The following is a 19,158-nucleotide window of genomic DNA, read 5'->3' as shown; positions in this document are numbered from 1 at the left end:
AATTTTTGATTGAAAGAGGCAACTGTGGCTCGCACGTCCTTGGGGATTTGAGCGAAGATCATTATTTGGAAAAATCAAAATAGATCAATATTTTTCTTTCTTGGATGCTCCCTAGTGTTTTGATGCCTTGCATATCAAATTAGTTTGAGACTTGCTCACAAGGCTGCTTCAAGCCTGGCATATCAATATCACACCCCAGAAAATATGCAAGGTAAGAAAGAAGCAAGAGTTTTGACTAGACAATCACTGTTTGACAGTCCATCAACTTCAGTTTCATTTTCCATACCTAACATTGATAATGAAAAGCATCAGGGTCTGTCGTTCTGTCCCACAACCATGCTTCAGGATTTGGCATTAGATGTCTACACTGCTAGTGCTTCTATTCTGGTTCGTTGTTTATGTTTTCTGTTGATGTAGGTACCTACCTAACCATTTTTCTTAACCCCTTGCAAGGGCTTGTGTAGGCATGCGTTGCGCATCAGGCTTCAGGCCTTCAGCCTAAAGCCAGATACACAACCACTTAACCTATGATGCTTCATGAGCTTGAGAATCTATAGCCCATTGCAATGTGCTTTTGGCTATATGTTTCAACCAAAAACAACTTATTATATACTATTTGGTTGCATTTCATTTAAAGTATTCACGGCCGGCTGACGGCTGGCTGCCCACAGTTTGCCACGGCTGTGGGCGGCTGTGGCTGTGGAGCCACGGCTGCGGGGCGGCTAGGCTGTGGAAAATTGCAGCCGTGCAGAACTCTAATTGCAGCCCCATCCTGTCGCGACTGCTAGTCACGCACATATACCGACACTGACGAAACAGAATAGACTGCTTTCCAGCGTCTCGTCGCGCCAATGTATCGAAAAGTGCCTGCGTCAGGGTGTGATAGTGAACCAGATCGGGAACGGAAAACCTCGCATAGCCTTCCATAACTGACAGATAAGCTATCTATGTGAAGAAAATGCACTAAGTGAGCATTGATAATTACCATAGCTCATGCTTAAAAGTCGATCGATCGTTGTGAATGTGAATTCGTTTGTAAGAGCTGACAGCTTCGGATCCCTTTTCACTATTAAAACACATTCAATGATCAATCGATCTCCAAGTGTGGCTAATGATAATAATAAGCTGTCTATGTATATTATTCCGTTCCGAGACCGAGACGTTTAAAATCTTAGGAATTATTAGCAAGTTGTTTAGCAATACAATTTCCTAAGCAGCAAATGACGCGGGAGAACGGCTGGCAAGAGCGTCGTCAGAACTGATTCCGACCGGTAACGGCGCAGTGATAGCGCCAATACGAGTACCTACCCGTAAAGGCATTGTGGACCATCCTGACTGGAAAGACATTTGATTTGATATAAACATCATTAAAAGTAATTTCCTTACCACGATCGATCGAACTATGGACAATATATTTCGTACGTTGCTAAGTTCAGCTTAGATGAACAAGTTCTAAAATGAATCTGTCACCATTTCATAACGGTCATAAATATAAGTCCCTTTCAGCTTAATGTTATATCTTGAAACTCCCCCTATAACTCATGCCTCATCCTTCCCTGAACGAGCCCCTCCAGCCTCGACCCATCAGTAGGCACCGCATAATGAGACGGGTCAGCCGTCGCGGCCCTGTTGCCACCTCGCGGGCCGGCCCGCCGGGGCTGGTCGAGCGGCGGTGCACAGCGATGGGATCTGTGGCAGGCGCGTCCTCTGCCGCGAGCCGGCCTCTGAGGACAGTCGGGTGACTGTGAGCGAGCGCCGCGGGAGGTGGCCCAGGAGTGGTGTTGTGAAGACGCGGAACGAGGGCGCGGCGGGTCCCCGTTGATGGTACTCTGGTGGTTGTGTCGCGAGCGCTGCCCGCCGCAGCAGTCGGGAACTGTGAAAGCCTCCAGAGTTGTGTGCTTTTCCAGTGTGATGATGTAAGAGATTATCGCCAGCGATCGGTGACAGCCCGTCCATCTGCAGCGGCGTCCAACGGACGATAGCACTCGTCAGGACCCAGCCACCATGGTGCTCATTCACGCCATCGACGACACCGTTCTGGCGGTGTACCTGATTGTGACGCTCAGTATCAGCGTGCACCGCGGCCTGCGGCGGCGCCACTGGCCCCAGGCGACCCTGATGACCTCGGGTCCCGGCCCGGCGCCCGGTCAGAGTCCCGGTCACGCTCCGGCCCATACCAGCGTAATGTCGGTAGCCATCTCCGTAGTGGCTACCTTCATGTCGGCAGTGTTCGCACTAGGTGAGTCCCGCGGTTCATTGAGGGATGTGTTGTGACCGTGCACAGAGTACTTGCGGACAGTGGAGAACCGATGGCGTAGTGCCTCGCACGATCTGTTGTTATGTTACGTGCGTTGCATTTGAAAGATATCGCGGCAGATCGCAAACTTTCAAAGGGGTCACCAGGGCGATAACGTGACAAGGGGAAAGACAGCTTCATCAATAACGAACTGAGCATTGTAGTATGTCAGTCAACCCAGGACAACACTTCAGAAGCCTGAAGTGTCTGTAAATCACGAATGTGCGCTGGCTGGCTTGCTTTTTCTCACGCAACTGGGGTTCACTCGCACGCCTTGAATACTAATGAAATGGGTTTCGAAACAAGAGCTGGCCATGTCTGCATCTTTTCCGTTATAGAAGGGACAACAAAATAAAATGGCAAACCCACACTATGTACATCGAAAAAAAACGTTACCATGAGATTCTCTCAGCCAGCCCAGCACGCGGTCGGCTACTCCGCAGTTCGCCGGCCCACCGCTGTATCGTCTATGCATTGATGCAGCCCATTCCGTCTCCGGTGGCTTGTGGTCATACATATGTGTCGGCTGATCGGGCGGCAGCTGTCAGCGTCTGCACAGGTCGAGCGTCCGGCCCACGGCCCCGTCCGTCCGCGGCGAGCTCAAGGATGTTCAGCGTGCCCTCGGGAATACGGCGCACCATGCTACTACGCTGAAAACACAGCCGTGTTTTAACGTGGAAACGTTTGTAGCCGGATGCTAACTCATACTATCAACTTCGTTAGCTTGCTTTTGGATCACGACAGAACATGTGCAATTTTACTAGACGATCTGCAGGAAGTGGATACAGGGTCCGACCTAGCAAAAATGTTGTATTTAAATCTAACGCACCAAGTGAGAAAGTCAGAACTGAAGCCTGAAGGTTCATCTCATCGAATTTTTTTTCGTCCTGAAGTTATGACCCGTTTCTGCCAGTGACGTAGAAGAATAAATTGCACTTTCTTCTGCAGAGCAGGAAATCATCTTTCCGAAAGGCCGACAAAGTATGTCGCGAGGGAGATGCCATTGCCGAGGGCCGACATCCAGACCGACTGTACGTCATCCTGGTGGTCTGGATGTATCTGGTCAGCAACGCTCCGGTCTGTAGTGATGGTGCCCGGTTAGACAAGGCTGGAATCTGGCTGAAACCGGTTTGAACGGAATCGTGGACGCCAATATGTATCAGAGACATCAGCTGTTCGCGTCCCGAAGCAGCTGATGTCGCACGTGCAGCCAGTGCATATACCTGAAAAAAAAACTGACGATGACATGTCATCGTCCATGTATTAGCTCCAAACTGTGCATGGGAAGCATAAGACCGAGGACATTGAACTACATAACTGAACAGTAATGAAGCGGCACTTACTTTCGCAGAGTTAGATCGACGCATTGTTGCGATTCCAAGTTAAAGAAGGTATGAATACACCAGGCGGATGTATTTTTTGTCAACAAACCCAGACAAACAAGATGACCACTTGCCAAAAACACCGGCTATTGAGGGACTCTATATAAACAGCGACCAATCGCAACTGGCGTAAATATATACTAGTGAATCTCGAGAGACGCTCGAGGAACCCCAAGAAAATACCGCCCTTGAATAGGCTGACAGCCGTGTGGAATAGCGACCTTTCCAAGGCACGCTCAAATGTTATGAACAGCTCCGTGAATATGCTCGCCGAACAGGCCGCTCAGACTAGTAAGGCTTACATATTCACGGCGCTGTGATATCGGTGGTTGGGGCCAAAAAGCGAATGAGGAACGAGCCGGACAGACTCAGTCCCAGATTTAGATCCTCGAATGTATATGCGTCGCCGAGTAAGCCGACAGCAAGCCTCTCAGACGAGTCTGCCGACGTCCCCAGCAAACGCATATAACATTCGAGGTCCCAACGCACCAGCCGCGACAACAGACATTGCCCGACTGCCCTCCGCCGGCGCGCCCTCACCCGACCTCACCTCACAATCACGTGGTCAGCAGCCGACCAATCACTGCACGAGTCCGCGCCGCACAGCCCCGCTCCGGCGAGAGATGCTGTGCCGCAATACAGCGGCCGCGCGTCGGCCGAGGAGAAATACGGGCGGCCGAGCCGACACAAGCGGGCGAAAAGACAACTAAATTGACAGTTCTAACATACTCCCCACCAAAATGGGGCTTACCCCATTTTCATAACTAAAGTCCACTTCTCGCACCGGCGCGCTCACTCACAACTCACTGCTCAGCGGTCCGGGAAGGCCGCCGTCACGGCCAGCCAGATGGGCAGCTGAAGGGCGTCGGCCACCCGGCCGTACCCTTCGGCCGACAGGTGCACGCCATCACTCCGGAAGTAGGAGGCGCACGCGGGGACGACGCAATGGCGTCTGCCAGATCGACGCAGCAGCTGGCGGCCCAGCGGGATCAGGCGCACGCTGGGCGGCAGGCAGTGCTTGAGGCGCCTCTCGAGGTGGTAGGCGGCCGTCGTCTCCCACCTGCCGCCGTGCACCTCACCCGACGGCCGGGGCAGCGGGCCGAGCACTGTCACCCGGGCCAGGCTCTGTAGGTGTCGACAGACGCCCCTGGCGAGCCGGCCCGAGTCAGACAGGGTCTCTTCGCTGAAGTTGGCGAGTCTGGTTAATCGGCTGTACACGTCGTTGCCAGAGAGCCAAACGACCACCTCGCCCAGCCGCCTCCCCCGTCTCTCCGCCTCCGACGTCCAGCGGTCCAGGATGGCGTGGAGCTCATCGGCAGTTGAAGCCCATGTTGCGCCGCCTCTCGCCAGGTTGAGGAACTGGTGCCGGCCGAGTCTGGATCTCAGGCCGGCATCCCGCGCCACCGAGTCTCCTATTAGGAGGTGCAGCGGGGGCGCCGAGCGTCGGAGGTGCCGCGAGAGCCATCGGTGTGCCTCTGGGTCGCTGACCTCGAGCACGTCCATGCTGAGCGGCCGATGAGCTGACGACCAACTGAAGGAATAAACAAACATCCGTAAGTACACATAAATTATGGTCAGACAGCAAAATATGACACGGGCAAACAGGGCCACTGCCAAATGGCACACAGACTCAGTCGTCAGACTGAATTTTTGCTGCCACAAGTCCCCTCCTATTCACTTAGTCTTAACCTAGCTTAACTCTACTACACCAGCTTCATGAACCCACTCGGGCTTCTTCAGGGCACCGCCTCCAGACGGTAGAGTTTATTTACAGGTCGGCGTGTTTTCACGCCCCTCATGAAAATGTGAGCTGCTCGGGGCTGACCATCCAAGCCTGGGATCAGTGAAATGACCCGCGCCAGCGGCCAATGTCCTCGCGGTCCTTCGCCATGGACCAAGACGACGTCACCCACGGCGGGGAGCCGTCCGGGGCGACCACGAGGCGAGACCGTCCAACACCTAAGCGTGGCAACGTATTCGGCCGTCCATCTGCGTACTAAGTGCTCACTGACACGCCGCTGGTGCCGCCAGGCACGAGTAAGGCTGTCACAATACTGAGCCGGTGGGAAGAGCACTCCTCTGATTGAGGTCACTCCAAACAGTAGATGTGCGGGTGAAATGAGTTCCCCATCCACGGTGGTGAGAGGCCTAACATTCAGATGGAAGGAGAGCTCATACAGAGTAGCGGCAAGCTCGTCGTGGGAAAGATTGCACATATGAAGAGTGATTTTGAGACACTTTTTCGTCAGTCCCACGAGGCGTTCCCAAAAACCTCCCCACCATGGGGCAGCCTCGGGAATGAAACTCCATTTGACGTATCGGGGAATGTGATGTAAAAGAGCGTGAAATGTCTTGGCGTTGTCGCTAAAAATGAGGGAAGGCGTGCCACGAAGAGCGAAAAAACGCCTGAGCGCCAGTTTCACCTCGTCAGTGCTTTGAGATTTAACGAGCTCTAAATGTACGGCCCTGGAAGTTGCGCAAGTGATCAGGAGCACCCAGGTTTTTGAACCTGCGCTAGTGACCAGAGGCCCGAAGAAATCCAAGCCAACCTTTGAGAAGGCGCGACTGGGCTCTGCTCTAAAGGACGGCAAGCTACCATCTGCTGAGCGATAGCTAGCGCCTCGATAGCGCCTGCACCTTCGACATGTGCCGACTACCCGATTGACACTTCGTCGACGGACCAAGTATTCCGCCGATAGAAGTGCCAGAGTCGCCCTAGTGCCCTGGTGAAAGCTCCTGCGATGTGCCTCATCGATGATCAAAGTGGTAATGTGGGCAAACTCGGGTAGAATGGGAAGAGGCAGCTCGTTGGTTCTCGGCACGGCACACAGAACATTGCCGTCGGTCAGCCGCGGCCGAAGTTTCTCGATCGACGAGTCCTTCGGCAGGGCGTTACCGTAGCTCAAAGCGCTGAGTTCACGGCTATATGCCCGGGCCTGAGCCTCGCGAACCCAGTAGAGCAGTGCCTCTTGACGCTCCTCAGGCGTGAGAGGACCTGACCGGCGATCAGCCTTTGGTTGCCGAGAGTTGTGAATGAAACGGCAGACCCAAGCGGTTTTGTTCACAACGTGTTTCAGCGATGATGACTCAGTGATGTCAAAGAGACGCGAGTCCGTACGTTGAGCCTGAAGAGTCACCTTTGGGGAAGTCTCAGAACGAGGACGGCCCTCTGGCCTATCCTCCTGCTCAGCCCTTTCGGAGAGCACTGGAATCTCCTCTGAGGTTTCAGGGGGCCGCTCCTCACACAGCAGATCCGGACCTTCCCACCATGGGCGGCACTCGAGTAGAGTCGACAGACGCATCCCTCGAGTTCCGAGATCGGCGGGGTTCTCCGTTCCTTTGACATGGTGCCACTGAGTGGACTCGGACAGCTTCAAAATCTCTGTGACTCTGTTGTGGACGAACAGTTTTCGCCGCTTTCGATTACGGATCCAGTGGAGTACATCGGTAGAATCCGTCCAGAAGAAAACTGTGGCTTTGGTAAGCGTCAGCGACCGCGAGACAAAACTCATAAGTCGGGCACCGCAGAGAGCGGCCATAAGCTCCAGTCTTGGTATCGTCAAAGTTGGAGCCAGTGGGGCTAGCCGGCCTTTGGCAATAACCAGCTTGGCCTCTTCTCCCATCACCAGATAGATGACGGCACAGTACGCGTTTTCAGAGGCATCGCAGAAGACGTGGAAGACCATGTCGAGGCCCTTGCCTCCCATTGTCAGCTGTCTAGGAAAGGACACCGACTGATTGGAAGCGTTTTCCCACCAAGTCTGCACATCGGCCTGCAGGCCATCGCCGAGGGGGTCGTCCCACTGGCTGCCAGCGGCATCTCGCCAAGTGCGCTGGAAAAGTATCTTTCCCCAGATCAGCCAGGGTGTAAGCAGTCCCAGTGGGTCAAAGGTTTTGGCCACGGCCGATAGCAGTTCTCTCCTTGTTGAGGGACAGGGGAACTCTGGAACCCGTACTGCAAGCTTGTCGGATTTCGTGTCCCAGATCAAGCCAAGAACTGATGCCTCGGGAGCCTCATCTCCAGTGACTCGCACCTTGTGGAGAACCATGTTGGCCTCAGAGAAAATATTCTGAGTTCGAGAGATGCCCTGCTCAGCCGCCTGTCGGCTCTCAAAAGGAAGGCAAAGATCGTCCATGTAGCTGCCGGCCTGAAGCAAGGTACAAAGCTGCCCGTCAGAGTCAGTGTACTTGCTCAGGTGCACGTTTATGGTCCTCAGCAGCATGAACGGCGAGCACGCCAGACCGAAAGGGGCACGAGCAAATCTCAGCCGCATTCCCCGCCAGAAGAACTGGAGGTACTGTCGATCTTGGGCGCTCACAGATACCTGATGAAAGGCGGCCTTGATATCAGCCTGGCAGCCGACCTTTCCAGAGCGAAAGTTGAGAACGACAGAAGGGAGCTTTGCCAAAAGATTATCTCCCGCATCCAGGTAGTCATTGAGACTCCGTCCGATGCCATCAGTCGCGGAACCGTCAAAGACAATGCGGAGCTTGTCCTTTCGAAAGATCCCGTGATGAGGGAGGTAGAACTCTCTGATCTGGGGGTCAGCGCACCCCAGAGTCGGGGCATCTGGCGGCTGGACAGGGCACTCCTGTTCACAGGGCTCAACCACAGAATCCTTCAGCATCTGCTGGATCTGCTCGTCATACTTGTCGGCCTTGCCGGGGCTTAACCGCTCAGTCATGCGACAGGTTCTCACCCATGTCGAGCTGCGATTGGATACCGGTCTCTCATCAGAAGTCCAGATCAGGGGCATCTCGTACCGTCTCTCACTCTCGCTCCATGTCGGCAGAGGGAAGGAGTTAGAGTCGATCAGCTCCGTATCTCGGATGCCAATGGAGTCGAGGTCCCACATGCACTGGACCTGCCGACTATGAAAGCACTGGCGTGAGCGCTGACCGCCCGGGTCTCTGCCGTAGCATCCGTGCAAGACGTAGCCGAAAATGGTCTCAATGGCTCTCAGCCCATCAGCCAGCTCCCTCTGGTCCCACAGGACAACCTGATACATGTTATCAGTTCCTATGAGTATGTCCACTTTCCCACCCTGGAAATCATCAGCCATCCGGATCTCGGAAGGCACCAGAGGCGGTTTAGCAGACGGGAGCGGCGAGCACAGCAAGTCTGTGCTCCACATATCCAGTGTGACGGACGAGCCACCGAAACGGCTCTCGAGTTTGACCTGGACCTGGTCGTAGGTGCGGGGATGCTCGGCCTTCTCCTGGAACCCGAGGCAGGCAAAGGTACCGGAGCCTGTCACAGGAAGTCCCAATTCTTGCGCCAGAGAGCGCCTGATATAGGAGGCGTCCGATCCTCCATCAATGAGAACACGAGCCGCTGTCTGCTGGCCGTGGGGACCTGTAGCCATGACAACAGCAGTCTGGAGAAAGCTCCCATCAGTGGAACTCACATTGTACCGGTGGTGGCTGGGCGGCTGAACCTTGTGCGTCTGAGTGACCGCACCAGAGCCCGAAGCCGAAGCCGGGTTTCCAGGAGGCGAGAACGGTTCAGCGCCTGGACGCAGCTCAGAGCCGGCAGACGCCGAGCGCGGTGACACAAACTCTGCGTTGTGTAGCAGCGAATGGTGCGGGCGGCCACACTCAGCGCACAGACTGCCTTGACACCGCCTGGCCAAGTGACCAGTGTCCAGACATCTGAAGCAGGCTCTCCTGGATTTGGCAATCTTCCAGCGATCGCCTACGGCCATTTTCAGAAAGCTCGGGCAGTGGTCGAGCCTACGGTGACCTTGCCCGCATGGACACTGGAACACCCTCTGTGGGTTACGTGAGCTGGTTTTGTGGGTCTCACGCTGGGCATTTAAACTGGTGGTCACCGAGAGGGTCGCCGGTGGATCAACAGACGGTCGATGGTGCACTGCACCCTTGGCGGACTCTCTGATGCGAATTTCGTTGTTTAGAAAAGTGAGAAAATCTTCAAATCTGTCAGTCACTCGCCGGGCCCACTCCAGGCGCCAGTCTTCAGGAATCTTTTCCTTTGCCATGGGCAGCAGCAGGCTGGACAGACTCTCAGAGGATACTCCGAGAGTGCAGAGAGCTCTTGTATGAGCGGACAAGTGATCGATGAACGATCGCATGGCTTTCAAGTCGCCCTGGCGAACTGAGGGCATGTTGAGCAGCTCCCTCAGGAGAGTCTCTCTCCGCACATCCTCGAGCTCGAATCGCTCCTTGAGAGCCGACACCGCCTGCACGTACCCGTCACCCGTGACTGGGATGCCCTGGATGGCCCTCAGTGCCGCTCCGGCAAGATGAGACTTTAAGACCACGAATTTCTGCACGTTGGCATAGCACTGGTTGTTGTGTACAGAAATAGAAAAGAGTTCCCAAAACTCAGGCCATTTCATCACCTCACCGTTGAAAGTGGGAATTTTTACGGAGAGGGATGTTTTCAAATCGGCGCTACCAGCTGTGTTCAGTGACTCAGAGGCCCTGGATTGAGCTTCTTCAGCTCTCTCGAGGCGAGCCAGGAGGCGAGAACCGAGGAAGGCCTCATCCTCCAGAGTCTGGACATGATTCGTCTCGTCGGCTTGACCCTGTTTGTCCAGCTGGACCTGCAAGCCCTGCAACTCAGTTTGGATCTTCTCCACATGGTGGAGTTTTAGGGCAAGTTGGTCCGGGTCTAGCGCTTTCCGATCTCCCTCCCTGTAGGCTCGGAGATCGTTGCACGCTTTAGTAGCCTTTGTGCGCAGACGCGACCTAGCAGCCAGTAGCTCCTCCATGTTTGAGTGAAATGGGAACTAAATCAAAGTACAAAGTGGACTGTATGTTCAAAAACAAACTATCAATTTACCCAGTGGACTTAACAAAATTTAACAAAATTTAATACCGGTAGCCTTGGGGACTGTGTCCTCCACTGAATAAATGATCCGGCCCCGGTGGACTATGTTGCGATTCCAAGTTAACCCTCGCCCGCACATGCCATTTTCCCATCCTAGAACGCACATGGGGGGGGGGGGGTGGTTGCCACCCCCCCGCGCCATTTCGTTCCTGTTGGAGATAGAGCTTAGCAGTAAAGACCAAAAAGATTCTTTGGGAAGAGACGAATCCAATGATACCCAGTTTTACCTTCTCAGGTCAGTCATTGACCTTCCAGGTCAGGTCAAACTAAAAAATGTTGCTGTTTTGGGTCACCGTTGGATATCAAGTGCGCTGCTTATCAAATACCGACGACGATGCTGTTTTCTGGTGCCAAGCCAGCTAGAACCTCTTTGTCACACTATCCGACCAGAATTTTGCTGCTGAGGTCATTTCAGGTCAAGTTAGGTCAAGGTCAATTATATGTGTTTGTATGTCTGTGTGTGTCTGTGTGTATACTGATGTGTGCACCGATTGTTTTTGGGTCCATATCACATGAAATCATGATCTGAGAAGCTTTTACCAAAAATGCAGTCAAAAAACTTCACAAAAAGTAAATTCAGCTTGCCTAAAACGCAATTATCTTAGATGACCTAGGTTGACCTTGACCCTGACCTTGACCCCTGTACATCGTCGAACAACATGTTCCATGATAGGTGGGAGGTAAGACTGGCAAAAAAGGCCGAAATCAGGGTGTCAAAAGCTCACAAGGCCCATGGCAAACGCAAGATGTTGAGAATTGGCCATTTGGGTCATGACATGACCTGAAAAACAAGGTCATATCTCCGAAACCAAAAATCACAGAAACTTGAAATTTTCAGTGGACATCAAGAAAGGATAGACGAGCAGCTATACGAAAAATCAGCCTTCTAGCTCTAAAAATGTTGAGTGCAGAGCAGAAAGACTGCCTGGGGGGGGGGTGGCAACCACCCCCCCCCCCCCATGTGCGGGCGAGGGTTAAAGAAGGTATGAATACACCAGGCGGATGTATTTTTTGTCAACAAACCCAGATAAACAAGATGACCACTTGCCAAAAACACCGGCTATTGAGGGACTCTATATAAACAGCGACCAATCGCAACTGGCGTAAATATATACTAGTGAATCTCGAGAGACGCTCGAGGAACCCCAAGAAAATACCGCCCTTGAATAGGCTGACAGCCGTGTGGAATAGCGACCTTTCCAAGGCACGCTCAAATGTTATGAACAGCTCCGTGAATATGCTCGCCGAACAGGCCGCTCAGACTAGTAAGGCTTACATATTCACGGCGCTGTGATATCGGTGGTTGGGGCCAAAAAGCGAATGAGGAACGAGCCGGACAGACTCAGTCCCAGATTTAGATCCTCGAATGTATATGCGTCGCCGAGTAAGCCGACAGCAAGCCTCTCAGACGAGTCTGCCGACGTCCCCAGCAAACGCATATAACATTCGAGGTCCCAACGCACCAGCCGCGACAACAGACATTGCCCGACTGCCCTCCGCCGGCGCGCCCTCACCCGACCTCACCTCACAATCACGTGGTCAGCAGCCGACCAATCACTGCACGAGTCCGCGCCGCACAGCCCCGCTCCGGCGAGAGATGCTGTGCCGCAATACAGCGGCCGCGCGTCGGCCGAGGAGAAATACGGGCGGCCGAGCCGACACAAGCGGGCGAAAAGACAACTAAATTGACAGTTCTAACACGCATCGAGGCAATGTCTGGTAGGGAATCTAAACATAATAGACATTCTGATACCGGCCATCTACCTACTGCACAGACTTGTCACCATGTCTGCCAGAGTTATATAATTCCTGCCTTCCACATCTACTGACATCTCTTCGTCCCTGGACCCCCGCAGGTGTGACAGCCGAGGTTGCCCAGTACGGCGCCACGTGGCTCCTCACCTCCGTCGGCAGCATCGTGGCCGGCCCCATAGTCGCCTTCATCTTCATCCCAGTACTCAACAGGCTACAGGTCGGCAGCGTACACGAGGTGAGCTCCGCTCTTCCGTGCACTGGTTCATAAAGCCATTAAATTAAGTTCGCAGTTAAATCCCCCGCCTGACCGAGGTTCCAATATTCGACATCAGAACAAAGGCACCATGTCTTTGGAAGCGACGTTTGTGTGTTTATCTTTTAGATATTGGTATCGATCCATACGTAAGACTTTCAGGACATGTTATAAATAATACCTGAAGTTAATTTCAGGACTCAGAAGCAAGCCAGTCCTGCCACACTACAGGGTCACATTACCACGCTTCACATTCTCAGCTGACACTTTCTCCCACCCTCAGTACTTGTGCCTGCGGTACGGCGACCGTCTCAGCCCCGCGGTCGGCTCGGTCGCGGCCCTGCTACAGACGGTGGTACACGTCTCGGTACTCCTCCAGGCGGCCACCATCGTCACCTCAGCCATCACCGGCCTGACCCGCACTCCGGCGCTGCTCATCTCGGCAGCCATCGGCATCACGTACGCTGCTATGGTGAGATGTGCTCTGAACGGGGAGGGTGAAAACTAGAGACGGGAGGTCGCACATTATATGCTAAATGTTCACGTTGATATTGTATACCCGAATGCTGACGGCGGGAGCTGCTAACATGACATAGATGGTAACGGTTTGATAAAGGAAGAAAAACATTACCGATCATGAAGATCAACTGAATGTCTTGCATGGCCATCGCAGGCCTTTATAATCTGTGAAACCACTGTGTAATTTGCATTTCGTTTCTGTCTAGGCTGTGCCCGAGGACAGACTGTTTGCGGACAGCATCCACTTTGCTGTGACGTTTATCGGACTGGCAGCGGTGTCGATACAGGGCGCCGTCAGCGTCGGCGGACTCAAGAACCTGCTGAACATCAGCGGACACCAGGGAAGGCTGGACGTCCTGCGGTAAGGTCGTCAGATATTTTGATTTTTTAACCAAACGGCAGGTAGGAGGGTTTTAGATAACTAAATGAGGTCTATTATGGTCGTCTAGCACGGTTACATTAACCCGGCACCGCCTGGGCTATTTCCGTACCCACGACAGCCGGGGGGGGGTCGGATCCAACCCCCCCCCCTGTTATCTCGAGAACCAATGGTCGTATCGAGCCCCGCGAGGCGGGGTTCGAAAGGTCTCTACGAGACCTTCCCAAAACACTCTTAAGATTTCAAGATTGAGGTCAACTTTCTGGTCAAGATCAGGTCAAAGGTAAAATTCTGGGGTTTTGCATGATTAGGCTTACGGACAGCGGAATCGATAGCTGCTGCTCGAAACTCACCAAAAACGACCTCAAATATCTAGCGAAGGTACCATGTGCGTATAGGGGTCATACTAAGTACGGGTCAAGGTCAGGTCAGGTCACGAAAGGTCACGGTTTTCACTTTCTGCTACATGGGCGTGAGACACATGATTTATGGCTTATTTTTCACGGCGAATCCGATGATAATGGTTATATGTGACCCCAAGTCAATGTGCTGGTGATAAGTGTGCATTGAAAGCATAAAAATCGTTTATACCATACATAACTAAACAAGGGCTAAGAAAAAAGTCAATTTTTCAACTTTTTATTTTTGACATAAAAATGCACTTTTCTAGACAAGCTTTGTCCCAGGAATCTAGTGGTGCCATTTGTTTTACATGCGATGTTCAGAAGTGCCTCTAATTCACGAAAATGCTTATGACGTCACCATGCCCTATGCATGTTGGAGCTATTTTTTACAATTTGAGGGTCAAAAATCAAGAAAGGAAGTTGAAATTTGGGACATCTAATATTCTAATAGAGCTCTATAACATCTATTCCGTTTTTTTTAATTCTCAAAATTTTGGATTTTATCAGCTGTTTTTAAAAAAAATATAGTTTTTTGAATTTCTAGGGGTGAAAAAAGCCTTTTTTGGAAAATCCGAGATAGCCATTTTAGAGAACTCGTTGAGCTGCGTCTATTCATGTCCTTAATTTGCAATTTGCTTTAAACCTTGATTTTGGCGATTTTTTAAACATTTACCACTTTTTGATTGAAAACGCACGCCATGTAGTTACATTACCAAAATCAATATATCTCAAAAAGTTTTATATAAATTTTCTTAAAAATTACACAGGAGACGTCAAATTGATGGAGGAGAAGGTATGCTAGGTTTCAAGTTGATAGCGTAAGCGGTTCATGAGTTATTCAAGAAAAACGGAGGGGGTCGGATCCGACCCCCCCCCAGGCGGTCGCGGGTTAAGGCGGATAACTGCTATCAGTTTTAACGGTTGGGGTTGTAACCGTGGAGTGTAACTTGATTGTCCGTACTTATCACGTTGAAATGACGCAATTGAGGTGCACAATGTCGTCATGTCCTTCAATCAGGGTTCAATCTTTGACTCGAGTTCTCGCGTTTCCAGCTTCTCCTTCAACCCGTTCGAGCGGTACAACGTGCTGAACGTGTTGGTCGGTGGCACGATGATGTGGACGCACTGGTTCGTGGTGAACCCGGAGATGCTGCAGCAGTACTCCAGTCTGAGGACCGTGCAGAGGACTAGGACGTGAGTGGCACATCCGGTCGAATGACAGTGCAGTATAACATGATTTTTCTGCGACTTCCGAGATAGACTGCAGTGAGCAGAAACTGCCAACTCTTCAAAGCTGATGAAGAAACGGTAGTGCCTATGAAGTTGTCAGTAAGCTCGGCGCTGTTTTCAACAAAACGCTATCGGTCAGAAGCTCATTGGCAACAATTGATTAAGCATCGCTTGTAATCCCCGTCCAAGTCTTGTTGGGACATCCCGGCTCAAGGATGACCCTGAAGCATTCATTCGCCGTGCATCCAGTGATTGCATTCTCGATGGACAGGTCCCTAACCGAAGCTCGTGCACCCTCTCGCTTTGTAAGTCCACGCTTCTCGCTATGATACTCGGCCGTTCACCTCTCGCTGTGACAGCCCGCTGACCGCCCCGCTCTGCTGCCGGCAGCACGCTGCTGGTTTCCGTGTCGCTGATGCTGGGCATGACGGCGCTGTGCGTGCTGGCCGCGCTGGCGCTGCTGGCCAGCTGGGCCGGCTGCTGGCCGGCCGACTGGCCGGCCGACGGGCTGCTGCTGCGCTGGGCCGGCCGCCGGCTGAGCTACCTGCCCGGGCTGGCCGGCCTGCTGCTGGCCGCGCTGCTGGGCGGCGCGCTGGCCGCTGGTCCCACCCAGCTGGCCGCGCAGGCTGCTGTCATCTGGGACCAGCTGGCGTCGGACCGGGTGCGCCACGAGTGGCGACACCGCGCCGTCCGGCTCATCAGTGAGTTGGCTGACCGTACACCCCGCCCCGCGCCGGTTGGGAACGTGATTATTGTTCATGCATATGTGTGAAAGATGTACGACACCACAAGCCCAGTTCACCTTGCTCATGGAGTTTCCATGGCGTATGACTTATGAGAATGTCGGGCTCCAAAGTTTTGGTAAAACTCCGTAACCCCAAAGGCGCATTTTTTATGATAGCATATACGAGAGCAGTTTTCCAGCATATGTCAGTGAACATGACCCCAGATGAGGTCAGTTTCTGGCGCACGACTACATCGATCGACCTACGATCCCTCTTCAGATATTCAGTGCAACACGATCAGAACATCCATAAGCACATTTAAGCATCCGTCTGTAAGCAGTCGGATGACCGGCCATTGAGGCGAATGGCAGTAAAATCTAAACAGCATCTCGCAAAACGTCGACGAGCAGCGTCAGATATCCAACATGACATGTAATGCCATAGACATATATATTGCCGAGGACATGCGCGGATAGGGCAGCTGTGGGGTGTCACTTAGCCCTTATGTAAGACTCCCCTTGCGAACAGTGTTGTATAAACGATTTATGTTAACGCTCATTAACGTAAACAATTATAGCTCAGATTTCAATATTCTATTGTTCATAATTCAAGGTCACCGTTGGGTGTTTTAGCGAAATGCACGCAGGACGACGAACAATGTTCTCGAACCAACATGCAAGTCTGGCCTCCCGAGTCCTGACTCGAACTGCCTCCTCATCCTACTACTGCCAAGGATCTCCAATGGACACCATCTAACCCCCTACCCGTGTTCTCCCCACCAGCCGTGCTGCTGGGGATCGGCGCCCTGTGTCTGGTAGCTAGCTCTCTAGCAGACGTCATCTAACCCTAGCTGCGCCCCCCCCCCTCTTCCCACCAGCCGTGCTACTCGGGATCGGCGCACTGTGTCTGGCTGCCGTCACGGGCGCCCAGGGGGGCCTCCTGCAGACCTGGGTGGCCGTCTACGGCGCAGCGGCCGGGCCCGTCCTCGGCCTGTTCATCCTCGGCATGCTGGTGCCCTTCTCCAGCGCTCAGGTTGGTATTGTGCGCACTATCAGGTCACTGAAATACGATATATTGAGATAACGGGCGTGTTTTAGTCACTTCCTGTGCCGTTCGTGGTTCGAATATCGAGCGCATGGCTCTGGTGTCGCCTTCAATCTATCTCGGGCGTGCGCCTGTCGCCCTTCACGCTCATGAATACCTGAATGACTGGTTAATGGTTGTTGGTTTTGACCTGCCTTCCATAACTAGTTCAGTCCTAATCTGAACTCCTAGACGGAGTTGTTGCAATGCACCCGATGTTTGTCTAGCAATGATGTCTGAACATGAACATGCCTGATGTTTGATCAGTGTCTGTGAACTGCACACCAAGGCGTCTTTCGTCTACAGTTTCCTGTTGCTTATCACGCTGTGAGTCTGTGACTCACATGCTTCTTTGCCAGGGCACTTGACACTTCCATTATGAATGAATTTGCATTCATTTCACCCTCATGGCGACGTGCCTGGAGGCGTCAACAGTTACCAGACGAAACTCGGTGCCATTTCTCCGTACATGACGCGCCGTGTATCTCCAGGGCGCCGTGACCGGCTACCTGTTCGGTCTGATCCTCGCGCTGTGGACGGCCGTCGGCTCCCTGTTCACCGTACCCGACGCCGAGCTGCTGTCGGTACCCACCAACGACAGCAGCTGCCTCGGACCGACGAACGTCACCAGCGGGGCCTACAGAACCTACATACAGCTGGCCGCTGCGGCCGACAGCACCGCGAACGGCACCGGCTACAACATCAGCAGCGGGGCTGAGACCGGAGCACATCGTCCGACCGACTACATCGGTCACAGGTGGGCCTGCATGGGACGCTGGGAACCGTGCTAAGATGGGGGAGGGGGCTGAATGAACAAGAAACTACGACCTCGGGCATGATTCGAATTTCGAACTCGACCCCACGACACGATAAAGTAGACGCATCGTTCTGAATTACCTTATAATCAACATTTTACCGTTCATTTCAGCGCAAATATGTGCAAGTGTAACGGCGCACAGGACGAGCCTCCCAATGCTATATCGTAACCAAAACTGACCGGCCACATTGCGTTGCAGGTCGCCGCTGGACAGCTGGTACTCGCTGTCATTCCTGCTTATCAGCCTGCTGGCCACGGTCGTCACCGTTCTGGTTGGCATCTGTACCTCCCTGCTGCCAGGTGAGCCAGAAGTGACTTCCGAACGACGAATCTGGTTTACATAACGTGTATTGCCCGTAGCGATCGACAGAGCTTGGGTATTCCTTTAGTAGCATTTTACAGGAAACCGCGGACGCCATTTTCTCAAGACTTGCAACGCAATAGGCACCATTGCATTGCTGACCTTACATAAAAAATGTCCGATTTCATAACTAATAGTATGGGCATACCGACTCTCAGGGCGTTGAAGAGTTAATACAGCCGCACCTGGATCAAGTTAGCGCCCACAGAACACCTTTCTCCAGAAACTGACATTCATGCTGGCTACATTACGCCTGCACCGTATGTTGCAGGATGTCGGCGCACGTCTCATCTGCGCCAGGACACCATCAGCCCGCTGGTCACTCGGTTCGTCTCGAAAAGTAAGATGGCGTCCTACACAGATCAGGGGCTGCTGAATCAACCCCAGGAAACGGCCATCGCCGCCAACATCGAGATGAACAACATGAAAACGCCCGCCATCCAACAGGTTTACGAGGATCCGAACCCGCCGGCAGGGCCGTCGGAGGTGGGTGCTGTTCAGGAGATTTATGAAGACCCTAACCCTCCAGCAGTAGCAGCAGAGATTGACGACGTTCAACAAGTCTACGAAGATCCCAATCCGCCAGTGGGTCATCTGGAGCAGCACAAAACCGACGAAACAATTGCCACGTCATCAGTGTAGCGAAACGCTTTAGTTTCTTAGGCGTCCAATGTGGTATATGAAATGAGTTGTTATAAGAAACTTGAAGGAAGGTGCTTATATGACTATATGTACTTAGGTACTGAGGTAGATTTTTATCGTAAGCGCAGCGACATCTTTGTGTGTAATGTGCGGTACCGACAAGATCCATGTATTTTGTCCAGACATGCCATTGTCCATTTATTGTCCATGAAAACGTATGTGCATTTATGCATTTTATCGTGCATCGTAGGGCATCAAGAGGTATAGGGTATCATCATGTAGGTGTGGTGTTCACGCCCGGCGCTACATTTACCTACGCAATACATTACGCCTATCCTATAAGTTCATTTATGAATTGAGTAGGTAACGAATGCCGAATGGGCATGCTTTATGTCAACTGTGACTTGTGTTGTAGGTACAATACACAATAAACATGCCTATATAGTGCAAGTGAAAACG

The 19,158-nt window shown here is 52.6% G+C and overlaps 1 protein-coding gene across 1 annotated transcript; it reads left to right on the top strand.

Moving 5' to 3' along the window:
- The first annotated feature begins 1,586 nt into the window (after positions 1 to 1,586).
- LOC122388031 (sodium-coupled monocarboxylate transporter 1-like) lies at positions 1,587 to 19,158 on the top strand. Its single transcript, XM_043378778.1, has 10 exons — positions 1,587 to 2,239; positions 12,388 to 12,521; positions 12,823 to 13,011; positions 13,265 to 13,419; positions 14,895 to 15,035; positions 15,462 to 15,772; positions 16,674 to 16,828; positions 17,371 to 17,636; positions 17,896 to 17,996; positions 18,329 to 19,158. The coding sequence occupies exons 1-10, from the start codon at positions 2,005 to 2,007 to the stop codon at positions 18,697 to 18,699; spliced, it is 2,058 nt and encodes a 685-aa protein (XP_043234713.1). The 5' UTR covers positions 1,587 to 2,004; the 3' UTR covers positions 18,700 to 19,158.

This window comes from Amphibalanus amphitrite, unplaced genomic scaffold (genome assembly GCF_019059575.1).
Source record: "Amphibalanus amphitrite isolate SeventyFive unplaced genomic scaffold, NRLGWU_Aamphi_draft 000306F_arrow, whole genome shotgun sequence".
Classification (NCBI taxonomy): Eukaryota; Metazoa; Arthropoda; class Thecostraca; order Balanomorpha; family Balanidae; genus Amphibalanus; species Amphibalanus amphitrite.
This window is presented reverse-complemented; position numbering and strand designations above follow the sequence as displayed.

Bases quoted from the DNA above. Each gene is read 5' to 3' on its own strand.
- LOC122388031 (XM_043378778.1), top strand. From the start codon at position 2,005: ATGGTGCTCATTCACGCCATCGACGACACCGTTCTGGCGGTGTACCTG. The intron at 17,637-17,895 runs GTGGGCCTGCAT...ATTGCGTTGCAG, and splicing joins ACCGACTACATCGGTCACAG to GTCGCCGCTGGACAGCTGGT. The intron at 17,997-18,328 runs GTGAGCCAGAAG...CGTATGTTGCAG, and splicing joins CTGTACCTCCCTGCTGCCAG to GATGTCGGCGCACGTCTCAT.